Here is a 16,144-nt window from a genome sequence, read left to right as displayed (position 1 = left end):
TCCCTTTCATATGCAACCAGGGCTGACCCTGCTTAGCTAAGGGGACAAGTCGTGCTTGCTACCACAAGAACAGCTCTCTTCCTCATTCTGTGAGAGGCAGTAGGCATGGTCTTATTACAAAAATTACAGTGATATTCTACAGGGCCCTTTTGTATGAAGCTGCATGTCCCACAAATTCTGTCTGGCCGTGAAAGGCCAGGAGGAACCCAGCCCACCTTCACATCAGCCTGACCATCCTCTGTGAACCACAACCTGCTCCAAGGCCTCTAGGGTCTGGTGTGCTGATGACATCTCTGGTGCACAAAGGCTGCCCTCTCCACCATTGATCTGGACTCCAAATTAATGACAGGTCAGAACTCAAAAAGAGAATTAATTACTGGCCAGAACTGGCCGGTCCTACCCATTTCAGTTCAGGTGTCCAAGACCCTCCTCTCCCATTTCATCTTTCCAAGAAGAATTCTTCCTGGAGCAGCTCCGCTCAGTACTACTCAGCACCTTCACTCCAGCTGTGTCAGTCGCACAGATAAACCGATAAGCAGATTTGATTTATCATGATCCATTGAAGGAAATGAGAGGGGGGAAAGGTTCTCATCTGCTTTATCGCCCTCTGCTGGCAGAAACAGTCCACAAGGCCCCAGCTACTTCTCCCCTTCCTAAGAAACCCATCTTCTCCACTGCCACCATCCTCCTCGCTATACTCTGGCTCTGCTGCTGGCCATCTCACCGTGTCCGCATGACTTAATTACTGCTGCACAAGCGAGTTAAACCTCCTCATATTCAGATCATGGATTCAGTTCACGGAGGATAGGGCTATCAGTGGCTACAAGTCTGATGGCTAAGGGCCACCTCCAGCCTCAGAGGCAAGATGCCTCTGAAAATGCCTCTGAATACCAATTGCAGGGGAGCAACAGCAGGAGAGAGGGCATGCCCTCACCTCTTACCTGTGGGCTTCCTAGGGACATCTGGTGGGCCACTCTGCGAAACAGGATGCCGGACTAGAGAGGCCCTGGGCTAGATCCAGCAGGGCTGTTCTTATTATCTGTGTCCTCTCCCCGCTACCTCCAGGACTATAGAGCTGCAGCACCCTCCCCAAGTGCTCTGCATTGTGAAGAGCCTCCTCCTCGGATTGGAATGGTGTCGGTCAAAGCCTTGCTATCTGCCAGCTGCTGGGCACGTGCAGAGCAACAGTACCAAGACTACATCACTGTTTCTGATCCATCCAGTCAAGCTGGGGCTGGCAATGGTGGATTAAGGCAGAGGCAGAGGAGGCGTCTGCCTACAGCAGCACAAGCTGAGGAGTGGCAACAAAACTGTGCGGGATGTTACGGCTGCCGCTGGGGCCAGTGGCCACGCCTGGCACTTTAAAACGTTAAAGCGGGCGGGGGGATTCTTCCCTCCTGGCCCCTCTCCCTGCAGCCAGCCACTGATACCACGCCCCATCCCTCTGCAGTAGCAGCGATATTTGGAAACAAAGGGGGGATTTCCCCTCGCACCCCCCCCTCCCCGCAGCTACCGCCGCCCCAAGAGGTATGGCAAAATCTGAGGAGCTGTTGCAACTCCTCAAATTTTGCCGCTGTAGGCAGACGCCCCCTCTGCCTGAATCCGCCAAGGCTTTGGGGACAGGGGTTCTAGTTTCATACAAGAGGGAGAAAAATTTGTCTCTATCCACTCTCGCTATACCATGCATAATTTTATACTAGACTCTGTCATGTAACCCCTCAGTCATATGTTTTCTAAATGAAAAGCCCCAGGTGTTGAAGCCTTAGCACGTAAGGAAGATGCTCTAGGCCCTGCACATTTGGTCCTTTTTTGATTCCGTAGGTGTTTTATTGATTTATTTTATTTTATTTTATTTATTGTTAAATTTATATACAGCCTTTCATGAAAACAATCCCAAGGCGGTTTACAGCAAAATTTAAAAACAAGATTGTAAAGAAGACACAATTAAAATCCTAAGCTAAAAATATAAAACAAATCTGATTAAAAATTTTAAAAAGCATAAAAGCAATACAGAGTACAAAGAGCAGCATCAGAGACAATCAAATAAAAGCCTGGGTAAAAAGCCATGATTTAACATGCTTTCTAAAAGCTGTGATGGAGACCAAGGAGCAAATAGCCACCGGGAGAGCATTCCAGAGTCTGGGGGCAGCAACAGAGAAGGCCCTGTCCTGCGTGCACAACAACCGAGCCTCTCTCATTGTCGGCACCTGGAGCAAAGCCCCCTCAGATGACCACGTTGAGCGGGCAGCAACCCTTGGGAGCAGGCGGTCCCTCAGGTAACCCGGGCCCAAACCATTAAGGGCTTTAAAGGTCAAAATCAGCACCTTGAATTGGACCCGGAAAAAAATGGCAGCCAGTGCAGCTCTTTCAAAATGAGTGTGATGTGCTCCCACCAGGCAGCTCCAGATAAAACCCTAGCTGCCGCATTTTGCACTAGCTGCAGTTTCCAGATATTCTTCAAGGGCAGCCCCGCGTAGAGCACGTTACAGTAATCCAGCCGTGATGCGACTTTTTTATTCAAAGACTTGAGGCATATAGAATGGTAAATGTTTAGCAAAAGATACATCCAAATATAAGCATGAACAAACTATAACATTCTAATAAGCATAAAATGTGTGGCATTTGAAGCTACATCTATCTATCTATCTATCTATTTGATTTATATGCCACGCTTCCAAAAATGGCTCAGGGCGGTTTAAGAGTGATGATGTAAATAATGAATGATGTATTAAGAGTTATGTTGTGAATAATAGAGTCCACCCCAATGTTTCCTAACCTGTTTCTATACTAAATGAATCTAAAACTTTTAACATATACCCCTAAGAAACATTATATTTACCCTTCTTGCAGCTTGAGGTGTTTTCAGACTTCTCCAAAAGAAATCAAAACAAACTAAACAAAGAATTAGCTACTCAGTGGATAGGTGGGTTTATCAGAATATAAATTGCATAGATGAAGGATTGTTATGAAGAAGAGAAGGGAAACAAAATAAAATAATTTCTGAGAGATAAAGCATCTTGGATAGAGAGAGGGAAGGTTCAAGAGGAGAGAAAACAAAGGAGAAATGTGCAAGAAGGGAAAGGTAAAATATAAGGGAACAAAGGGAGAAAATCCCCCTCTTTTCTTGCTGACATGTCCTTTTATATAGCACAAAAAATCAAACTTGTCACCCTTGTCTTCCTAGGCCCTTGATTGGTTTTCATCTGTTTAGCCCAAGATTCTCATTGGCTCTTTGGGCTCCCCATTTCCATAGTTGTCAGAAGTCTAATAATCTGTGTTGACCATGGCAACCTGGATCCCATCAAAAATCCAGTCCCCCACTTTTGACAGGGCTTGTTTACTCCCCCAATTAACTGCTACCATCAGGCCTTGTAATTCTTCTTCATCCCTAACCCTAACCCTGCTAACTGGGCAAAGAGGCACCTTTTTAATGTGGTGATTCTCCTTATTTAGCAGGGGGAGAGTAACTGGCCCAATCCACCCCCAGCACAGTACCTCTAGTGACTGTTGCTGGTGTTTATCTTATGTTTCATTTTAGATTGTGAACCCTTTGGGGACAAGGAGCCATCTTATTTATTATATTTGTTGTTGTTGATAAGTGGGACGTGAGTTTTGGGCGGTATAGAAGTCTGTTAAATAGATAAATAAATAAACAAATAAACAAACAAATAAAATAAGGTACCAACTTGACAAGGCAAAGGTTGAATGGGTCTTCCAGTCTTCTTCTCACATACGTTCCAAGACCTATAACCCCAAGATTTGTTAGATTCAGTGTCTTCAAGCACTCCTTGGCAAAATGATACCAAGTTATGTCTCTCTCTTGCTCAGATGCTCTTTATTATTTCAAGCAAGTGTAACCTGAGTATGGCTTCTCTGCTACAGTCTTTCATTGTATATAGCAAAATGTTAGATCTTCCCTTTATTTGTCTTCATTTGGTTCCATTTCTGGTCCATTGTTCCTGTTCAGTATGAGCTTCCATAGTCCAGCATAGTCCCAAAACAGGCAAGAGTAACAGGCCCCTGATAATCTTGGTTGCCCTCTTCTGCACCTCTCCAGTTCTCTAATGTCCTTTTTGATGTATAGTGACCAGAACTGTACACAGTACTCTAAATGTGGCCACACCATAGATTTGTATAAGAGCATTATGATATTAGATGTTTTATGTTCAATCCCCTTCTTAATGATGGGGACTCATGGAACAAATCATGCAGAAATGCTTGCTTAGACTGTGTTAAGAGCTTCTAACAGGCTATAAAGCCTGTTATAATTCTCTACAAGCAATGTTTTTGATTTGCTCCTATGCTCTGCATGTGTAAGAAATCTTTATGGTTTTGAAATTTTGCTTGGAATTTTTCTATTCACAGAGCGGAAAGGTGTTCAATGAACCATGAATGAGCTGCCCCATCAAGCCCCATTGCTGAATGGCCCAAGGAGAGAGATAAAACTAAACTGGCCCATTCTAACATGTGCTCATGTTTTTAGCATGTGGGGTGGGTAGACGGACCAAAAATGCATCCACATTGGCACCAAATGTGCATGTTTGCGATGATCAAGTATGCTGCAAGCTCCCTTTTCAGCTTCCTGCTTTACCACTGAGTTTGCCGCATGGATACCTAATGGCGCAGCGGGGAAATGACTTGACTAACAAGCAGAAGGTTGCCGGTTCGAATCCCTGCTGGTAAGTTTCCCAGACTATGGGAAGCACCTATATCAGGCAGCAGTGATATAGGAAGGTACTGAAAGGCATCATCTCATACTGCATGGGAGGAGGCAATGGTGAACCCTCCTGTATTCTACCAAAGAAAACCACAGGGCTCTGTGGGCGCCAGGAGTCGAAACTGACTTGATGGCACACTTTACCTTTACCTTGCTGCAGGGATATCTTTCTTCATCCCTGACCACTTAACTCAGGAACTTTTTCTCTTTTGTTTTAAAATATTCCCCCTAATGCAAATTTGTGTCCCCCCACCACCACTCCCGACGGTCACCTGTTTGCTTCAAAAATCCAAACTTCTCTAGAGAGTTCACCAGGGCCTGGGCTTTGTGCTTCCTTGCAACTGTCCCTCTTCAACCCACTATTATGTCTCTCTGGGGTCTGTCTGTTCTATCCATATCTAGATACTGTATACATAGATATTGTTGATTAACAAACAGAAATAGAACGTGCACAACCTTCCAGCTTCTGCCTTCTTCAGTTATTCCGATGCTACTTGAAAGGCACAGGTCAGGAGCTTCTGCAGAGACAGTTCTAGAATGCCCATGATGGAGCGTCCACCTGTCTAGGATTGGCTGCTGCGGACAAGTCATGTCCTAATGAACACACCATCATGGGCATTCTGTGACGGTTACAGCAGCTTCTTTTTCAAATGGCATCACCACATTTCTCTACCCTGGCCGACTGATGAATATTGCAGTTTCCATTCTTGACGCTGGAGATGAATAATTATGCAGTTGAAGTTAAGCGGTTGGTGTGGTTCTAGACATGGATTCTGTAATGCAGCCCTTTAATCTGAAACATCTTCTTTGTGCCTTAATGGTAATCTGGCCCTGAATGTGTCTGTTCTTGTTCACTAAGGAAAAGGCAGGTGGCACCTTAAAATTCATGTTTCCACTCCAGATGTTTGATATTTGTTTTTAAGTGAAATTGATCAAAAAGAAAACAAAAAGTAGCAAAAGGTTTGCAAAACTCGACATGCCTGGATACTTGTGAATGTGCACCATATAAAACCATAACATTTCTGATGAATATATTTCACCCAATAATTATGATCAGCAATTTGTTTGATTTTTTTAACCTACTTTCCTCGTGGAAAGTAGTCTTAGGGAATCACCTTGCTGTGTGTGTCCATGTTGTTGGGGGTTGTAATCCCCCCCCCAGTTAATTAGCAGAGCACTAAAGAACCTACCCACTCCAGTTACAGAGTAGAATGCAGAGCTTAGTTGTTGCAGCTATTTAGAGAAGACACATGGAGATTCTTGAAGGACTAAATGCTAAATTAGCCAGTGTGGTGTAGTGGTTAGAGTGCTTGACTAGGACCGGGGAGACCCGGTTCAAATCCCCATTCAGCTATAAAACTAGCTGGGTGACGCTGGGCCAGTCACTTCTCTCTCAACCTAACCTACTTCACAGGGTTGTTGTGAAAGAGAAACTCAAGTATGTAGTACACCGCTCTGGGCTCCTTGGAGGAAGAGCGGGATAGAAATGTAATAATAATAATAATGATAATGATGATAAAACAAACCAGTCAATAACACCTGTCTGACTGTGTAAAATAATATAAAATAATAAATATTTATTGGTGAAGTACACTATGGATAGGAAAGACCTAATCCTTAATCTAAAGAACTACATAATGAATAGGTAGGGAGAGAGAGATTTGTTTCCATCTGCTCTCTAAGAGGAAAGGAAAGGATTCTGAATCTCACAGGAAATACCTGAAGAGTCATATCAGGGGTCATTGAGTAGAGACAGGTAGAACAGCTAGGGAGACCCTTACTCACTATCTCTACTCGCAATGCCCCCCTAGTGGTCATTAGTATAGTTGGTGCAAAAGGTCAATACACTGGAACTCCAACACGTGTGTGGGTTTCCCCCTAACAATTTCACAATAGGCCCATTCACTTGTAAGGTTCAACGCTAGTACAACAAGTGTACAGTGTACACAGGTACAGATCTGTACATAGGTACAGACATTCACATATTATGTTGAACGCAGGTACAGAAGCACACTTCCTATCTGTCCCATGCCCGTGCGTGCGCAGAAAGGCCCAAGACAGGGCGATCACTCTCAGTTGGGAGGTAGGTGGGCTTGGGGCAGAACCTATCACCGCCCTCTCCACCTCATTGGCTATCGCTGCCCTGTTACCTGCCTGCTCTCTCTGCCACGCATTGCCCCTTTGCATTCCACACGGCAGGCAACTGCTGCCGTGCCATCAAGTGAAAACACACACACATATGCAGGAGAGGAGAGCTGGTCTTGTGGTAGCGAGCATGACTTGTCCCCTTAGCTAAGCAGGTTCCACTCTGGTTGCATATGAAAGGGAGACTAGAAGTGTGAGCACTGCAAGATATTCCCCTCAGGGGATGGAGCTGCTAAGAGCAGAAAGATTCAAGTTCCCTCCCTGGCTCCTTGGAGATAGGGCTGAGAGAGATTCCTGCCTGCAACCTTGGAGAAGCCGCTGCCAGTCTGTGAAGGCAATACTGAGCTAGATAGACCAATGGTCTGACTCAGTATATGGCAGCTTCCTATGTTCCTATGCATAAAAAATGTATATATTTCTTTTTTAAAATGCCACTGGGGGGATATTTGCCGCCATAGGCAGCCACCTCCACTGCCTCTCCCATAATCTGCCTATGGCCATTGGCAGTAGAGGTAGCTAGTGAGGGTCTCCTTACCTGTCCCTGCATTACCTCTGCTCTATGATTTTCCTTGACTCCTCAGTCAGAATCTCTTCCTCTCCTCTTGGAGAGCAGATGGAAACATCTCTCTCTCCCCCTACCTATTCATTATGTAGCCTTTAGAAAGGATTAGGTCTTTCCTACCCAAGGTGTACTTCACCTATAAATCTACTTAATATCTCGATTCTACAAGAATCTCTATGTGTTTTCTCTAAATACCTGCAACAACTAAACTCTGCATTCTGCTTTGTAACTGGAGTGGCTAGTAGCTTCTTTAGTGCTCTGCTCATTAATAATAAAACCCATCACAGGTAAATGACACCCTCCAACAGAACCTGTGTCCTGCTTGTGCTTCCCCTCCACCCCGGCAATGTGGCACTTTCCATAGTGGTGACTCTGCTTCCTGCTTTGGAGATGACTCTGCAAGGCTGGGTGGCTGCTTCTAACTGTGTTAAGCAACGGGGAGGGACACCCTTCCTGGCCGGCAGATGTGCGATCCCCCTGCCTGCTAAATAAAACAGAACCACAGGGAGAAACGCTTTTGGAGTCTTAATCATTGCTTTTGTCCTTGGTAGAACGACGTCTAAGCTCTCTGGTTCAGGCGGAGAGGAACCCCAAGAATCAAGATGAAGCCCAGGTGGAAATACCTGCATGCACATACACTCCCCCCCCCAAGAATTCTGCTGCCAGACTGCTGCCCCAGATATGATTGTCCTGCGGAGTTGGGGTTCTGATTTGAAACAGGACTAGTCAGTTTTTATTAATTTCTATAGCATGTTTGCAATTGCTAGAGGTTTTTGGAATAGAAAAGCTGTTGGATGTCATTCCACTGGCCTTGCTCCAGCAGGTACTGGAGCAAGAGAAGGGTGGAGTTTCACCAGTTCTTGACATCCCCAGGGATGAGGTGTTGAGGGAGGTCACACTCATGCTTCCGCTCATAGAGCAGCTGCATCTGCCCTTCTCAGTCCTGTAGAAATAGGCTGCAATCTTGCAGCACTTCTCCACAAGCTCGGCCATGCTTACAACAAGACCACTAGGTGCCCCGCTCCCTGGATACCTTGGCCTCCTTGAGTCAAGGGGGTCCAACACCACTCGGTACAGAGTGTGGGCTATACAGCGTATGGACAACCACTGCAGTTACTGGACTGCCTTGGTCATTTTGGAGCCACTGTCGGTGACGATGAAGCCCTGCCTGAGGTTTGGCTTCCAGGAGGTTTTTCACACATGGGGTTTAGCCTCCATCCCCTCCTGAATAGAGGCTGTGAGTCCACATATCAGCTGGATTAACCCCAAAGTCCCTGCAAGCTATCAGGGACCAGTACACAACAGACTCTGCTTTCCCCCAAATTAGTGTTAAAAATTACTGTGCATTCTAGTTTGGCTCAAATTATGTCCGGGTTAAAAAAGATCCTCTATTTGCGGCAGCTTTTCTTTGAAAACCCAAGCTTTCTTAAATGCTGCGGGATGTGTAGATAGGCCATTGGCAGTAATTCGCATCATGGTCTGCTCTGAGTGATTTGCAATTGCAAGTGGTGGTGGGGAGGTGTTTTGGCAGATTAGTGAGACTCTGTTCTTCCCTAAACAGCTGTCAAACTCTCTCACCTCATCCCCTGTCTCTGATGTGATTGGAATATCTGCTGATACTCCGCACAGCCTCCCCCTGACTTGGAGGGTCAGCAAGTTGCCTGCCCGCATCTCTGGTCTGCTGTGGGGAGCAGAGCCAGCCCTGCCACTGCCATGTGGCCCCTTTCCCTGCTCACCCTTGTGGGGGGGATGCCTTTGGAGCAAATCACCTCGAGGATGTAAAGACCTCCCTGCATCCTGTTCACCTGCCTGCCTGCCTTCCCTCCCTCGCTCTCACCCATAGTGTGTGCCTGTTTGGTTTTTCTGGCCACCTGCTGTGTCAGATCACGGGCTGTGAAGCAGCAACAGCAGCAGCGATGAAAATCACGGCTGGGGCACACCAACCAGGAGGATGCTGGGGATCGACTCCCCGCACCGAGCAAGAAGCACAGGGATGCATCCTCAGTAGCAGCAGGGGAGTGCCAAGTTGAAGCAGAGAAGCTACTGCAGCCACCCTCCCTCGCTGCTGGGGGTCCCAGGCATGCCCTCCCTGCCAGGCAACCCCCTCCCCGTCCACGCCATCACCCCCCACCAACACCCCCGCCTCGCCTGCCTGGCCAGAGAGACTCCAGGAGCACCACCGGCTTCTCCAAACACCACCCACCCCCAGCCCAGTCATGTGACAAATGGAGAAAAAACCCAGAGCAATCAGTGAGAACACACAGAGAAAGATCACAGGGAGTGAAGGGGGGAGCCGATGGCTATATGAACTGTCCATCTAATTCCCCAAATCAAACTGCCTCGAAGCAGCGGCGAAGTAGATTCACTCCTCAGATACCCCGAGGCATAAAGCCACGTGTGAAAAACCTCCTGGTTAGCCATTCCTCAGTGTGGCGGCCGATGTCCCACCAGCTCAGTCAGTGTCCATCACCTCCACAAGCAGCATGGCCCCCTGTGCATGGAAGGGGCTGTCTATGGTGGCAGCAGCACCAGATGTCTCCTTTCTCTCCGGCCCCCACCAGTGAGCAGTGAAGGACAGGAAAACAGCATGCATCCCACTGTTGCGGGCCCACTGGTCAGTTGTGAAATGCACACTGGTGTCAGGACCTGCTGCCCCTCCAGAAGCCCCGACATGAGTTCCCTGCATGTCTGGTACAGGAAGGAGACCACCCTCCAACCGAAGGTGGTCCTTGATTGGATCTGGTAATCGGGGCAAGCACCTGGAGTAGCCAGCAGAAGCCAGCATTCTCCATAATCTGGAAAGACTGGTCATCCAGAGCCATCATCTCCCCAATGATCTGAGTTACGAGACATAGGTCTGGACAACCAGGACGCTTCCCCGACAATGACTGTGCTCACTGCTTGACAAGCAATGTCCCATGCTGGCATTCAGTCCAAACTGACGCGGCTAGCAGTGTTAACAGGCTGAGAAAGTTGTTATGGTAACATGAACGCTGAGATGAGATTTATTTACAGAAAGTAAGACTGCCATAAGCAATAAAATAAACACTCATACTCATTTATTTAGTAGTTTGATAAGTGCCTGTTGAGCATGATAGGTTGGAACATGCATGTTCATGCTGAAAGCTTGTTCACACTTGCCTTGATCAATACGTGGTTTGCTAGTTTAATTAGCCTTGTGGTTTGGAGAGGGGAACATTCTTGCTATTCAACTCAGCTTGGGAAATAAATTCAGCTCATTGTTTCGCAGACTCTCTGCTGCCTTCTAGAGCTGGACTCTTTCTGGTTGCTTTGAAGAAAATACATGTACACATTGCAGTTGGATATTTACCATCTCCACTGGATCAGTTTTTCTTGACCTCAGATATGGATATAGGATTTGTATGCCATGTGGTTTGACAGAGTGGGAAGACGCCCAATAAATTTTTCACATTTTTCACAATGAGGATTTTTGTAGCTTTTGAAGGACTATGTGAATCTTTTGACATTTCATCAGAGCATACAGTGAAAGATATAAAGCTGATGATAAAGGTAAGCGTTTAGCCAAATTTTCTTGGTTCTCTCAACACCTTCATTTTCAGGGTATGTGAAAATTTGCATCGGGTAATATTAACTTTCAGAATGAAGGGGGATCACTAAGGAAAAGCTTCCTTGCACCTATGCTTGGATTCTCTGTAAAATAAGAAGCACTTTTTCAGTTCAGCCATTGTCACTGTGTTTCATTTTAAGCTTCTTGTTTAAAAGTTTATACAATCAGCTTAACTCAAGCTAGAGTTGCCCCCAGATTGGTTTAATCCAACTAATCAGGTTTCTTTCCCCTAATTGCAATCTGGGCCTCCTTATTCCTTTTTCACACCACTTTAATAGGTAGTTTTAAACTGCATATATTTTAATGAGGGAGGGCTACTTAATTTTGTCTGAGTGGGAGAAATTGTGCATATAGTCCTGAGGATTCTTGTTTGTGAGCTTCAGATAGTCTCCTTTGGTTGCAGTGTGCAAAAAAGAAAGTTTAAACTTAAGAATATAAGAAGATCCCTGCTGGATAAGGTCAACCTCCTGCATTTTCTTTCTCACAGCAGCCAGCCAGATGCTCTCAGGATCTCACAAGTAGGGTATGCAGACAATAACCCTCCAGTTACCTCCCCCAGAACTGGTATCTAGAGGTATACTGCCTATATATGTAGAAGTTCCATATAGCATCATGGCTAATAGCCCAGAGATAAACCTCTCCCTCATGAATTAATCTCCTTTTAAAGCAATCTAAGCTAGTGACCATCAATCACTACATCCCATGGCAGCAAATCCCATAAATTAATCATTTATTTATTAATTACTGAGATGTATATTCCATCCAAAATAATCTAAAGGTGGCTACCAAAGTTAACTTTTAATTGTATCAGATACTAATAATGCATCAATAAAAACACAGCAGACATAACAAGTACACAAGACTACTACCCAAGCCAGTAAAATCATTTAAATTAATACCACAAAATGCCAGAGAGAACAGGATGGACTATGCTTGGCACCAAAGAGACCAGCAATGAAGGCATTAGGCATGCATATTTTGGGAGGGTGTTCCACAATTTGGCTGCCACCACTGAAAAGCCCCTCCTGCCTGTTGTGGAAATACTTTCTTTTGTCTGCCCTAAATCTGCTTCATTAGATAACCATGAATTTCTAGTGTTATGGGAGAAAGAGAGAAACTTTTCTCCATCCATTTTCTCCACACTATATGTAATTTTCTAAATCTCTGCAGTGTCTGCCCATAATTGTCTTTTTTCTAAGCTAAGCTATCTTCGGTGAAAATTTGGATGTGTTTAGGGTTGTTTATACTACTACAAACCCCTCCTGTGTTCTACCAATAAAACCACATGGCTCTGTGGTCGCCAGGAGTCGACACCGACTCGACGGCACAACTTTACCTTTTTACCAAACCCATAACCAGAAATGTTAGCGTGAGGGGGTCAAAGTGCACCATAGGACATCATAAGTAATGTGAAACAGCAAAAATCTATATATAAATAGTCCAATATGTTTCAAGTGATTTCGGTTGTTATAAAATTTAATACAATTACATTTTAAAGCACTTTTGAAACACAATGGCAGACATCCAGACTAATGCTGTGCTGGTACTACAGGGGAAGAGAAATTTTCGTCCCACCCCTGAAGCCCTCTGTGCCTCCTAAAAATATGCCTGAGGGTAGCACGATCCTCAGGGACATCTTCTGGGGAGGTACAACGGACTTCAGTAAGAAGAGGAGAGCAGTGAAAAGCACGCTTCCTCCATAACAGAAGCACAGCATTGGTCTGGATGTCAGCCAAATGCCAGGTGTACAAGTGCTTATCCCAGTGCCTTTGCACTAATTAGCCTGAAACCTGAAAACCAAGATCAGATTTACTTTTTATGGCCTGAATATTTCATCGATATCCCTGTACATTAAAGGGCTAGCTGCATTCTTATTGTTTATACAAGCTGAACGTTTTTTAAAATCTTAAACCACCCAGAGATGCAGTTTTGGGCAGTATAGAAATATGTTAAATTAATAAAATAAAATAATAAAACATTCAGAGAGGAGGCCTGGAATACCCTTGAAGTGGCCGAGATCCCCATAGATACAGCCCTATTTATGACGATACCAATCCTATTTTGTTAGGCTGATCTTTAGCATAATAGAGCAAAATGTATGGGCTCTCCCCTGCTAATTGGGCAAAGAGGCACCTTTTACCGTGGTGATTCTCTTTATTTAGCAGGGGGAGAGTAACTGGCCCTATCCATCCCCAGCACAGTACTTCCAGTGACTGTTGCTCATGTCTGTCTTATGTTTCTTTTTAGATTGTGAGCCCTTTGGGGACAGGGAGCCATCTTATTTATTTATTGTGTCTCCATGTAAATTGCTTTGGGAACTTTTGTTGAAAAGTGGTATATAAATATTTGTTGTTGTTGAGTCACACAAATCCCTTAATGATGTCATCAACACAACAACCTAATCATTTCAAAGGCTGCATTCGAGTAATACTAGACTGTAGCTTTTAGTTGTTTTTTCTTATGGACCAGCACATCTGCTTACAATTTTGAGTGGCTGGGCTTAGACAAATTCATGCAGAACAGGTTTATCAATGGCTACTAGTCTGAGCTATAGGCCACTTCCAGCCTCAGAGGCAGGATGCCTCTGAAATACCAGCTACAAGGGAGCAACAGCAGGAGAGAGGGTATGCTTTCACCTCTTGCCTGTGGGGCTTCCCAGAGGCATTTGGTGGGTCACTGTGGGAAACAGGATGCTGGAAGGACCTTGGGCCTGATCCAGCAGGGCTGTTCTTTTGTTCTTATGTTTCAGTGATATTGTGTGCAAAACTGACCTTCAACCTACATCACAGTTCACCATATCCTGAAAAAGCTTTGAAAACCAGGTCATGATGAATCACATTATGAACACATGTTGGATCATTCGCAAGATGGCTCAGCATAGCAAAATCCACTGAAATAAGCAGCGGTGCACCTAGATAATTTGGGTGCCTGTACTGACCAGCCCTTCCATGAGGCCCTCCAGCCAGGTGGCTGCCCCCCTGCTGCGGCTAATAGGGATGTACAAGTTGCTGGTACTCTGAGTACTCTGAGTTCCAGTTGCAGGGGAGTAACAGCAGGAGAGAGGGCATGCATTCAACTCCTGCCTGTGGCTTCCAGCGGCATCTGGTGGGCCACTGTGTGAAACAGGATGCTGGACTAGATGGGCCTTGGGCCTGATCCAGCAGGGATGTTCTTATGTACTTATGATGTGCGCGGAACCAGCAGTTCCGCCGGTTCGACGGCGGGTGGTATCCAACTTTAAGAGGGGGGAAGGTGCACTTACTCCTCCCACTGCTTCCCCCCCCCCACCGGCATCCATTTTAGTCAAATCCCATCGGGGCGGCAGTGTACCTCCCTGCCGCCCCATGTCCGGAAGTATCTGACGCACCTCCATGCGCTGGTGCGGGCATGTGTACATTGCGTCCAGCACATCCCTGCACCAGTGCGCACAGGCACGTTGGATACTTCCAGTCATATCCAGACAATGGGGGCAATGGGGCGGCAGGGAGTTATACTGCTGCGCCGATGGAATTGGACTAAAACGGACGCTGGTGGGGGGAAAGCGGTGGGAGGGGTAAGTGAACTCTCTCCCACTCTTAAAGCAGCACCCCTGCCACCTTCTAACCTCCCCTGCATGGTTCCATGCACATCCCTAGCTACTAACTTACATGCTGTTTTTGTTTTGTTTGGTTTTGTTTGAAAACAAAGTTGCTACACGGCTGAGGGGTGGCCGCGGAGGGGGGAAGCTGAGTAGTCGACCTCCTCCTCCCCCCACCCAGTGGTGGCGATGCGGGGCGTGACCACATTGCAGGTTTGTGACATCGCAGGCTTGTGACGATCTTTTTCTGAACTGCGCACGCATGCCCAACAGTTCACAGCAACCGCTGGGCAGAGAGGACATGCCCAGCAGTTGCTCCCCCCTTTGCCGCCACCGGCAGGGAGGAGGTCATCTACTCAGCTACCCCACTGAGCTCCCCCCCCTGCAGCCACCCCTCAGCCGCGTGGCAGCTTCCCCGCCCCCCCAAAGCACGTAGCTTAGCTTTTTGTGTGCAGCAGGCAGGCACAGGGTGGCTGTAGGAGGACCCCCCGCCATATGGAGGCCCCCCAGACCTTGGAGGCCACGGACCAGGGCCCCAGGCTCTTTCAAATAAGTGCAGCAAAGTAACCCTGTAAAAGAACACTCTTTCTCTGTGTGTGTGTCCCTTGTCCCTTGCCCTTAGTTGACAATGAACTTCAAGCAATCATTCCAGGAAGCGAAAACTGGGGCCACAGAAAGAGGTGTTTTCAGTCTGTCTGCCATGTGTTAAATGCTCTGGAGTAAACAGGGCAACATTTCAAACTAAGACCCAAGTCTGCAGATCTATGATAAACAGGAACTGGGAACTACCCCAGGATGCTGAGCTATTTTATTTTATTTTATTTTATTTTATTTTATTTTATATTTCGTATATTTGCATCCTACTCCAGATTAAAACCTCTCAATGCAACATAACAATCAGAAACAATAAACAACAATATATCAAAAATAGGCTGGGTAGAATAAATACAGTATACCATAAAAGACAGTTAAAATAGAGGAATGAAAAGGCTAGATCAAAGAAAAGGGTTTTCATCTGGTACCAAAAAGAAAACAAAGCTGGTGCCAGGGAAACCTTTTGAGGGAAATCATCCACAGGTTGGATGCCATCACAGATAAACTGGGGCCATCACAGATAAGTTCGGAACTGTTGCATCCAATCTAGTTAATTTTTGCAGTCTGTTTAGACTTTTGACCCAAAAGAGTTTCTGTGTAGAGAGTGTGGAGGAGGAGTCAAAAAGGAAAAGGATGGGAAAGGAGAAGGAGAACATGGAGTTGTTGCTGAATAAACCTTTAGTTAAATCCACATAAGATTTCCTTGTGAGTACAAGGGACGCAGCTATAAAAGGAACATACCAACATGAGGAGGACAGGAGAGGAATGCTGGTCTAGGAGAGGAGAGCTGGTCTTGTGGTAGCGAGCATGACTTTTCCCCTTAGCTAAGCAGAGTCTGCCCTGGTTGCATGTGAATGGGAGACTAATGAAGTGTGAACACTGTAAGATATTTCCGTCAAGGGATGGAGCTGCTCTGCGAAGAGCAGAAGGTTCAAGATTCCCTCCCTGGCAGCATCTCCA

General features: G+C 46.0%; 1 protein-coding gene and 1 long non-coding RNA gene across 4 annotated transcripts in view; one reads left to right on the top strand and one right to left on the bottom strand.

The window, feature by feature from the left end:
- ANKUB1 (ankyrin repeat and ubiquitin domain containing 1) overlaps positions 1-16,144 on the top strand; it is a 44,208-nt gene that overhangs the window by 8,969 nt on the left and 19,095 nt on the right. Inside the window, exons 1-2 of one of the 3 annotated variants that reach the window (XM_053310761.1) lie at positions 5,339-5,465; positions 10,675-10,955. In XM_053310761.1, the coding sequence (XP_053166736.1) occupies positions 10,866-10,955 (90 nt within the window). In that variant the 5' untranslated portion in view covers positions 5,339-5,465; positions 10,675-10,865. Of the gene's footprint in view, positions 1-5,338; positions 5,466-10,386; positions 10,956-16,144 lie in introns of those variants that run through there. The other 2 variants (XM_053310764.1, XM_053310762.1) reach the window with 2 other exon arrangements.
- The window catches only part of LOC128351313 (uncharacterized), a 28,776-nt gene continuing 23,053 nt past the window's right edge, over positions 10,422-16,144 (bottom strand). The window contains exon 3 of the long non-coding RNA XR_008319701.1: positions 10,422-11,096. This is a non-coding gene — a long non-coding RNA (uncharacterized LOC128351313). The remainder of the gene's footprint in view (positions 11,097-16,144) is intronic.

The sequence above is a fragment of the Hemicordylus capensis genome, chromosome 3 (genome assembly GCF_027244095.1).
Source record: "Hemicordylus capensis ecotype Gifberg chromosome 3, rHemCap1.1.pri, whole genome shotgun sequence".
Lineage (NCBI taxonomy): Eukaryota > Metazoa > Chordata > Lepidosauria > Squamata > Cordylidae > Hemicordylus > Hemicordylus capensis.
This window is presented reverse-complemented; position numbering and strand designations above follow the sequence as displayed.